This window comes from Etheostoma cragini, chromosome 17, assembly GCF_013103735.1.
Source record: "Etheostoma cragini isolate CJK2018 chromosome 17, CSU_Ecrag_1.0, whole genome shotgun sequence".
Taxonomy (NCBI): Eukaryota; Metazoa; Chordata; class Actinopteri; order Perciformes; family Percidae; genus Etheostoma; species Etheostoma cragini.
In genome coordinates, this window is record NC_048423.1 from 25,335,566 (window position 1) to 25,345,992 (window position 10,427).

Sequence of the window (10,427 nt, forward strand, 5' to 3'; positions counted from 1 at the left end):
CGCGTTCTTCTTTTCCTTAACCCAACCGTCGCGTTCTTCTTTTCCTTAACCCAACCGTCGCGTTCTTCTTTTCCTTAAGGTTGGCTACATACAGCACCCGGGTAACAGCTAGGCGTTAAGAGTCTTGCTCAAGGACACTTTGACATGTGGCCGGAGGAGGCCGGGATCAAGGGGGGTCCATGACTACAGACTAACAACACCCTACCCGGGTTAGGTTTCGACTGGCCATTCCCGCTTTTCATGCGCCCCCAAGTTTAAGCTGTTGCCAGGAACGACAACAAGGAAACACAAGCCTTCTCACCAGGACAAGGTGGTGATCCTCAGGCATGATTTGAAAACAGGCCACAGGCATTATGAACAAAATGTCAAACAGTGGAGAAACACAACAAGTTTCACAAGCCTAGCAGGTTGCAGTCCACCCACAGAGTCCACCCAAACATAAACTCATCAAGCCATGATCTCATTCCTACTGTTATCTGCATTGGAAAACAACTTGACCATGCAGGAGAAAACAGTCTTGAGGTTAAATGTATGTGCCATCATGTTATATTACGGTAATGATAGCAGACTTCTCTTTATTGACAACAAGCACCTTCAAAAAAGTAACACAAATGTACTCACTCTCCCTGCAGAGGCTTACATCCACGATTTGCCACAAAGACTGTCTTAAAGTCTCAGTTTACCAGAGGGACAGAATCACAAGATTTAAGAGATGTCTTTTAATGGCTATGGCTAGGAATTAGAGAAAACATGTGGACACTACATGGTTCTCACAAGAGGCGTAATACAAACGTATGTGGCAGGAAAATTGCATTTGTGTGCGAGTTAGCCTTTCCCATTACATCAATTACTGTGACAACACAGCAACAAAGAGAGCAGGGTGTGTGTGTCCGTGTGTGTGTGTGTGTGTGTGTGTGTGTGTGTGTGTGTGTGTGTGTTTGTGTGCGCGCGTGTGTGTAGTGGTAGGAAGGAACAAATAGGGACCAAGAAGAAAAACAGAGTATAATTGAAACTTTGTCCACTTATGCCCATCTTCCTCCCCAGGTGCCATTTGTTTTGGAAATATGGCCATTGCCATGATGGAGCCAACGCTGCCGATCTGGATGATGGAGACCATGTGTGCCAGGAAATGGCAGTTAGGTATTTACAATGCTCTCTTCAGGACTCACTAAAAAAATACACATTATGCACACACAGACTACTGTGTGTCGTTGTAGCACCTAAATGTTGATGAGAAATTCAGTCAGTACTTCAAAATGCACACACAAATGCACAGTCAGGTTCAGGAGGTCCTCAAACTGTTGTTTGGTTTTCTCAGCTTCGCCGGGGTCAACAGATCTCCTTTGCTGCTTAAAGTCTTGTTCTACCCTCACTAAATAATAGTCATGATTTTGAAAAGACCAAATGCTTCACTTCACTTCCCCTTTCTGAAAAATGTATTCAAAAAATCGTAATGCAAAAACACATTGCTAGGAGTGATAATCAGTTTTCTGGTTACTAATTTTTGTATTTTAACAAAATACCATCAGTCATTGCTCCACATATTCTAATTTACATTATATACCGTACATGCATCTTTTACTTAAAGACTTGCCATAGTGCAAAAGTGGTTCTCTTCTATCCTGCTAGATATCAACTATCCACAGGCTTCCTGCAGTCTTTGGTGTTATTAGTTTGTTCCAGTGGGTTGTGTATGAAGTCTAGGTCAGATAAAAAGGATGAGTGGAGAACAGGATATTAGGGTGTCATGTGCTGGCAGGTGGAAAGCACAAGTCTTTATTACAGACAATGGAAGATGTACGGAGGCTCAGTGATGAGGCGCTGATAGAGATCTGCTTATCTTAGAAAGGCTGCCCACACCTCCAGTCTCTCATCTCTCTTTCTCTCTCTCTCTCTCTCTCTCTCTCTCTCTCTCTCTCTCTCTCTCTCTTTGTATGTGTCTGTCGGTTGCCCAGGCGTCGCTTTCTTACCAGCGTCCATCTCCTACCTTATTGGAACCTACATCTTTGGCACATTGGCGCACAAGATGGGAAGGTAAGGAGGGAAATGATCCTTATCTATCACTCTCTCTCTCTCTCTCTCTCTCTCTCTCTCTCTCTGATGTGATATCTGTTCCACCCCTCCAAATGAGTTTTCAGTGTTTTTAGTGTTTGAGAGGCTGGCTGTGTTGAGGCCTTGATGATACAGCGCTGGGGGAGTTGTGTCTGTGTAACGAAGGTGTCTTGTGAGAGAGAGGGAAGAGGAAGCAAGAATGTATGAATGCGTAGTACGTGAATAGGTTCAAAGAGCATCAAATAGGATAAATGATCTTATTGCTTTAAATAAAATAAATATAATAAAATATAACTAAGACTTTAGTAATATTTTCAGGTGAGTCCTAATGTTGATTTCCTGTTCAGAACCTTATCTATCTATTTCCTTCTTTTTCATAAAAATACGCCACCTCCATATTACCCCCATAGAAAAAATAAGTTCAATGCCATGGGCTGCCAATAAAAACTACCAGCCAAAGTAATAAATACACACTTATAGAGATGTGTTACCTATACTGTTCATTCCCAGCTATTAAGCAACATCTGTGATAAATTGATGATATTGGGCAGTATATAACTCTGTTAAGAAAAAGTGATTTATTTCATGAGTTGTGTTTATGTACACTAAGCATTGAGGTAAAATATAATGTTAATCATATGTATGTGCATATGTGTTGTATGTATGTGAAAAACATACATTATTTTCTAACTTTAAGCAAAGACTATTGATCTTTGTCAAAGTGGTTTCATTTTGATAACCCTGACCCTGGCTTCTCTCCCTGACAGATGGCTTTGTGCTCTCATTGGAATTGTTCTGGTTGGAGTCAGTGTAATATGTGTAAGTATGAGGCTTACAACTACACCATTAGTGGGTCTTCAGATATCAGATATTTGAGCCCTGGAGGGTCACTAAAGGGTTCAGGGAGTGGAGCAGAGATGTTGCTGCTTTAAATGAAATGAACTCTGCGGTGGATTTGTGTGGTGGGCATTAACCTCGGAACCCTGAAGCCAAATACTGTAGTTGTGTCATATGGTTCCAACTTTGACATTTTACCACTGTGTGCTCATCAGAATGACTTAAAACAGAATGGAAAACAAAGGCAGAGTGCAACACAGCGATACTGATGTCATTGCAGAGGCAGTACTGGAGAAACAGAAGAACTACTTCGAACCACGCTTCTCTGAGATTCAACAGGTGGACGTCGGGAAGCACATCGAGAAGCTAACTGCTGTTCATGCTCAGCTAGCATCTCTGGCAGTAAGCCTTGGCTCTATCAGATCTGACATGAACAATCTAAAAAATACCGTGGAAAGCAACCCAAGTGTTCATGACAGCCATGTGCAGGCTTTACAAGAGATGGAGGTGAAGCTGGCAGACATGGAGGACAGAAACCGGAAATGAGGGTTGGAAGGCTCCACTGCTCTCGTGCTTTCTGCCTAAATGGCTGTCGGAACTGGCACTTGTTCAGATTTAGATTATGAGAGCCAACCGGATTTACAGTGATCGCCCAAAAAAGAACAGCACTACTACTCGCGCGCTGATTTTCAATGTGCTTCGCTACAGAGCCAGCCAAGCTATTCTTCAAGCTGCACTGAGATCTCCACCCGATGTCTCTGGCAGTAAAATCTGCTTTTCCCTGGACTCCATCAAATTAACGGTCAAGCGTTACCAAACCTTCTACCAAGCCATGGATTCAGCACAAGTCAAGGGTCTGGATTTTCTACTGCTTTAAACTTTTTTATCCTGCTTTAAACCCTGAAAGTCAAGGAAAGTAGCCAGTACAGAGCTTTCCCCTCTGCCAAGGCTGGAGATGAGTATGCGGGGCGGGCTGCTCTCCGTCAGCCTGTAGCCACGGAGGCAGCTTATGCCTCGTGTCCTACCATGGAGAATACCGTGGAAGAAGACCAGGATTAAAACAACTGCACCCTTTTGATTTGTCTTAATCTCTTAATGTGTCCTAGGTTTATTGCACTGTTATCTGATGTGATTACAGAAACTTTTGCATCATCCTCTGCAAGTTCAAAAACCAAAGGAGTGGCCCCTGTTGTTAAACAGAATCTTCTGCTTAACGTTTTGTCATGTTGGTCAGATACAGGTAGAATTGTGACTTCTACAGTGGAACATAGTTCTACGAAAATTGCACTTCGGTCAGTTTATGCGCCTAATGTTTGTGATGGCAATTTCTATGGAACGCCCACCAATCAAATGCTGGAGTTGACAGACTGTTCTTTTGTTGTTGATGCTGACTTCAATGCTGTGTGGGACCCAAATATTGATCGGTCAAGGCAAAGGCCACTGGGGTTCAGACTCAAGCCACAAATGGAATCATGGGTGGGCCGCTTGGGTCTTTTCTGTCTCTTTTTCCTCACCTAGACACAAATATTTTTATTGCAGCCCCTCGATTATTTATTCAATTAATAAAGCTTCCAAGGGCACTCTCTGACTATGAGGGAGTTCTCTACGTCACCACCCTAGACCGTCTGCTGTTAGATGGCACTTTAATACTTCTTTACTGAAAAATGAATTCTTGGTCACTCAATTACAGATATATGCTGACATTAATGTTGCCTCTGTAGAACCCCCCAGAATATTGTGGGAGATGAAAAAAGGTTTTATTAGGAGCAACATTATAATATTCTGTTCTAAACTACAAGTCACTGAAGCTGCAAAACCTTGAAGCTGCGTTCGCCAGGTTAGACTCATTGTTGCAAATTAATTTTACTTTTGCTTTAGAACAATCACTAGTCAAGAAGGGGATTAACAACATTCTGCTCCTTTGTGTTGAAACCCCTCCTCACCTGGTTTAACCCAGATACGATACCCAGATTCTAACAAGCAGTGCCAGCTACGCTTTGGTCCCATTACCACTCATCTTATTTAAACTTTGAGATTGGCTGAAACACATTGCAACATAGATGGCATTATTCAATAATTCAGCACTCTTGATTGGTGGGTGGCCGGTAACAGCCCCACAAAGGGAACAAAATACAAAAGACATTTTAAGTGAGGATGGCTTATTGCATTTTCCTGACTTACAAAATGCATTTGGTCTTTCTTTTACCTTCAATTAAGATCAGCACTCAAGGTTAATGGTGTCCCCTGGCAGAGGCCTTTGCCCATCCATCCTATCCGGTAGTTATGTACTGTGCAGCCTATAAACTGTGGTATGGTATCCAGGCTTTATCAGTTCTTAGTGATATCTGGCTGCTCTGCCCTTCCCATTGAGAGGGTCTGGGATAGTGATGGCCCAGGACTGAGTATCAATTTTGACTGGAATGATGCGTGGTCTAGAAGAATCTTGAAATCCAGGCAGTCAGCAGATTCACTACAATTTCATTCATAGGACATACCTCACCCCCATAAAAATGCACCATATGAAAATCATTGACAGCCCTTTATGCACTTTCTGCCCACTAAACGCTCAAGGTACGCATCTCCAGATGATCTGCATCCAAAACTTCCGCCTTGGTTAATCTTACTATACCTGTTATTATCACTGTTTTGAATTTGATTGGAACAATTTGTCAGCCCTCCAGCTCTCTAAACCTCAAAAACATGCTGTATCAAAAATGATTGCAACCCACTGGAAACTACCACTTGTCTCTTCGTACATGGACCATTTCCTTTTGGGATGTTGTGTACATGGAGCTCTCTACGTGAAGGAAGTGCCAGGAATGACTCTGGACACTTGGCTCGGCATTTGAGATCCATGCTACAGCCTTCCCTTCTGTTTGAGCATGTGATTGGTCCCCTGTCTTGTGTTTGTCTGTGTATATGTCTGTTTCTGCATGAATTATTTGTAAGCTATGGACGACACTCTTTCTGTTGTGTTTTTTTTCATGTTTCCCTCTTTCCTGTCTTTCCACTCTGTATTTTTTTCGGCCCTGTACTTGTTCTTAATTTGTAAATAAAAATTTGATCACAAAATTTTACATTTACAAAATTTTACATTTCTCAGCCAGTAGATCTAATACAGAATGCAAACATGCAGAATGCAAAGCTCCCAAATTGAAAATGTTTATAATTTATATTACAAATGGATAAAATCAAATTGAATAAATATAAATATACATTTTTATAAATCTGTTCTGTTCTAGGTTCCATTTGCCCAAAACATCTATGGTCTGATTGTTCCAAACTTTGGTGTTGGTTTTGCCATTGGTAAGTCAGACATGTAATACTGTGCTTATGAAGTACTGAAGTGTTCCCATTGCTGAGTGTGTAAGCTATAATGTCTCTGCTGTGTTACAGGCATGGTGGACTCGTCTATGATGCCTATCATGGGTTACCTGGTGGACCTGCGCCATGTGTCTGTTTATGGAAGTGTGTATGCCATTGCTGATGTGGCCTTCTGCATGGGATTTGCTTTAGGTAAGAAGGGACCATGAAACCTTAGCAATATTATAGACTATTATAATTATTTTAATTTAAGAAGCAACAGAAAGTGTCCAATCTCTAGAAATCATTGTCTCATCTTGATTTTGGCCTACCTCATTAGTTACTTTAAGGACATGACCATATGTGTTTCTAGCTAATGACTGTGTTACTTGGTGTCTAGGTTAAAGGAATAAAACCATGACATTAAATAGAAACATCTGGTTATGCATCCTCTAGCACTAATTTGTGATTATTGCACAGCAAGTACAATATGTGTTTCCATGTAACAAATCACAGCATTTAATCTAGAATATTGACTCAGAATATTTGGAATATTTAACAAAATGTATATATATCCTAGGTCCAAATAGCCCAAATACAACTGTGTCAAATCGCAAAGATTTTAAAATTACATTATTCCATTTTCATATACTCAAGGTCAAGGGATACATGTATTTATCCTAACTGAACCTGTTGTTAACCATACGTCTGTAGAGAGTTGCAGTGCAAAGTGCTGCTCTAATCCAACTAGCCAAACTAAAGAAGGGGTGTATGTGATCTGTCCCTGTCGGATCCAGGTCCATCCATCGGAGGATCAATAGCTGAGAGTATTGGCTTCCCCTGGCTGATGACCATCATTGGAATAGTGGATATTATTTTTGCTCCTCTTTGCATCTTCCTCAGGAGTCCACCGGGACAAGAAGAGAAAATTGTAAGATTCAAAGCACACATACATACAATCAATAAAATCCTTTATGAACATAAAGAAATATGGAAGCCCTGGAAGGTAAAGTCAACAAAATGTTACACCTCACAAATGAAAAATGACCCATGTGGACCAACAGGTGCTGCTATAATCAAATTAGACCGGTTTACGCGGTTACACTTCGCACATTTCATAACCTTACTTTTCCACTATTCTTGAATTAAGCTGAATCACATGACATAGTATACGCCTTATATACCTACTTTTTCTAACTCTTCCTGTGGTTTTCACCTAATCTGCATACAACATACAGACATGGATGGATGGACAGAAACTAAAAATTATTTTAAAAAATTCGCTCAGTTCAAAAATGTGCAAATTACCAATAAACAAATCTTGTAGCTAGCATCAAAGACACAAACATTTGCATATTTCGTCTATATGCTGCCCACATGGCTACCGGTCTTAAGGGGGCTGCCCACATGGCTACCGGTCTTAAGGGGGCTGCCCACATGGCTACCGGTCTTAAAGGGGCTGCCCACATGGCTACCGGTCTTAAAGGGGCTGCCCACATGGCTACCGGTCTTAAAGGGGCTGCCCACATGGCTACCTGTCTTAAAGGGGCTGTCCACATGGCTACCTGTCTTGAAGGGGCTGCCCACATGGCTACCTGTCTTAAAGGGGCTGTCCACATGGCTACCGGTCTTAAAGGGGAAGGGTCGGACTGTAATAATCATGTAAAATGAAAACGAAGTTTACTTTTCTACAGTATCAAGCAGCAAAAAAAGTTTTAGCTCAACATCGCAACGTCCTGCGATGTGACTGTCGCCCATGCGCACAACGTGATGTCGATGCTAAAACACAATATCGTTTAGCCCAAATTCATTTGAAGTACCCTGAATGAACCTTGTCTCACACATACTGTATATATGTAATGTAACTGGATAAGTGACTGTAAAACCATGAAACTCCCCAAATATGGATCCCGCACTAAAGTAAGCACAACATGTGCTTCTGGGTATTACTGCGTAACAAAAAGGTATTTCACTCACCTTTGACACATTTTGTGGCAGAAACAACAGTTTCTTACAATTGTCTTTTCAGGCTATTTTGATGGACACCAACTGTTCAATGAAGACGAGGTCCTACTCCACACAGGGGACGTACTACCAGGGGGAAAACATGGATCCAGAATATGACGATTACGATTAACAGCACAGCAGCCATGCAGTTTAACCCTTTAGAGGATCTATTTTGTTGTAAAAAAAAAAAAAAAAAGGAACAGAGAAGAAAAAAAAACAAGATATTTCATGTGAATGTCCCACATTCAGTCTTCACTGTTCTGTGTCTTCTTAGCAGTTGTACTGGAGCAAACCAAAGTTGTTCTTGATCTGTGGTTGCGAGCGCATTGTGTGAGAGATATTTTTTTAGCCAACAGCCTTATTCAGTAGAAAGATGTGTCCAAAAGCACTTTAAGGTAGTAGGAGGGTGCTGAGCAACAAGTACGCTTTAGTGGTTTATTTTGGATACAAATCTGTCTTCATTCATTCGTCAGCCATTAAAAGTCTCATTTCTATCTACTGTAAGTCCATGATGCTGTCTAGAGTATTATTACCAGACCTTGTGCACGTTGCTATTATATTGGGTAATTGTGTGGTATGTCCAGAAACTGTTGTTTGTTAAAGAAGAGGATGAGGAATGTATTCTAAATCACAATATAGATACATGCTCTCTTCATAAGAACAGAACCTTGCAGTTTGGCAACTTTAGAGAAAAAGATCATTTAAATCTGCTGTTCGTACTGTTTTTTTTGAATAAATCATTAATACTGTAAATTCTCAGACAGTGGCCTTTATTTCCCTGTGTAGTAGAGAGAAGCAGGCCCAGAACAGAGCCTGGCTGCATCCCCAATTGTAACTCAGAGTAAGTAGAAAGAGAGCCTCTCCTGACGTAGAACACACTTTTCCTCTGTCCATCTGCTAGCTTGCTATGTTCCTAACACTTATGTTTTACAAAATATACCAATTATGGATAAATACACACATGATAGATGATCCAGGATTGTGCACACTGGACAAGCAGCGAGCCATCTGTTTCCTGGGAGAGAAACTTCTGCGTTGGTTTGGTTTCATATAGACATAGGTTGGAAGTTTAACACGATCGCACAATGAAATGCAGTTTTATCAATGCTACACACACACACACACACACACACACACACACACACATACACGGAGGCCTAAACAAATATTCAAATATATTTCATTAGAATGGAATAAAACAATAAAATAGGTAAAAAATAAGATGTAACATAAATTAGCAACAAGCAGTATGGTATGGTACTGGACAGACGTGAGAGGGGGGGGGGCACCCAGCAAACGGCCGCAGACTGGATTTGAACCCGGGCCACTGCAGGACTCAGCCCACATGGAGCAGCACTGACTGAGCGAGCTACAGGCCGCCCTCAAAATACACATTTAGACGTCTCTGTGTCAGGCTGCCTCTGGAGCTACCTTCTAAATGAATTTCCATATTTAAACCTAATATTTAACCCATTACCTGGGGACGTACTGCGCTGACATGTTTTAATTAGTTTGGTTATCCTGGTCAGATACATGCGTGTTAGCGCATTTTAATTAGTTAGCGTCTAATGTGCGTATCCACGTGGAGACTGATGACGTCATTAGACACAGACTCTACTGTAGCTCTTTACCTGGAGTGTCTCCATTAGGTACAGTCCCTTAGCCTGCAGGACCACGACGTATTACATAAGCTAGTAGCTCATGCATGTTAGCAACAGACACAAATTAACTACATTTGTTTTGTCATTTGGCTAATTAGATTGGATGTTTAGATTTTGTAATTGAATAAATACATTTGATTGATAGGGAAGCTGTGTACAAGAAGCAGTGACAAACACACGCACAAGTTATCAGTCACACACGGACAGTCACGGACTTACAGTACACAACAATAAATGACGAGACAACAATATACATGCACATGCCCTATTTTAAAATAAATGACACAGAAATGGAATTGCACAAATAAAAGAATGCAAAATGTTGATATAAGAGCTATAAATGACACAGGTTACAGCCCATGGTTCTACTGATGAGGACTGGACGGGTTGCTGGTTCAGCAGTGCTATTAAAGCTTAGCACCTTCCTGCTCTGTAGCGTCTGGCAGATGGGAGGAGAGTGTGTGTGAGGCTGCAGGTGGAGGCTGCAGGTGGCTGCTGCTGGAGGTTGCTGCCGAAGGCTGCAGGTGGAGGCTGCAGGTGGAGGCTGCTGGAGGCTGCTGCTGGAGG

General features: G+C 41.6%; 2 protein-coding genes across 2 annotated transcripts in view; one reads left to right on the forward strand and one right to left on the reverse strand.

Moving 5' to 3' along the window:
- slc18a2 (solute carrier family 18 member 2) overlaps positions 1-8,952 on the forward strand; it is a 35,184-nt gene extending 26,232 nt beyond the window's left edge. Inside the window, exons 8-14 of the mRNA XM_034897916.1 lie at positions 1,045-1,140; positions 1,956-2,034; positions 2,820-2,871; positions 6,132-6,195; positions 6,286-6,405; positions 6,990-7,123; positions 8,222-8,952. Coding sequence (XP_034753807.1) covers positions 1,045-1,140; positions 1,956-2,034; positions 2,820-2,871; positions 6,132-6,195; positions 6,286-6,405; positions 6,990-7,123; positions 8,222-8,329 — 653 coding nt within the window. The 3' untranslated portion in view covers positions 8,330-8,952. The remainder of the gene's footprint in view (positions 1-1,044; positions 1,141-1,955; positions 2,035-2,819; positions 2,872-6,131; positions 6,196-6,285; positions 6,406-6,989; positions 7,124-8,221) is intronic.
- pdzd8 (PDZ domain containing 8) overlaps positions 3,968-10,427 on the reverse strand; it is a 43,100-nt gene continuing 36,640 nt past the window's right edge. Inside the window, exons 6-7 of the transcript XR_004660091.1 lie at positions 7,877-7,880; positions 3,968-3,978 (exon numbers count right to left, since the gene is read on the reverse strand). The gene's annotated coding sequence lies outside the window, so the exon portion shown is untranslated. The remainder of the gene's footprint in view (positions 3,979-7,876; positions 7,881-10,427) is intronic.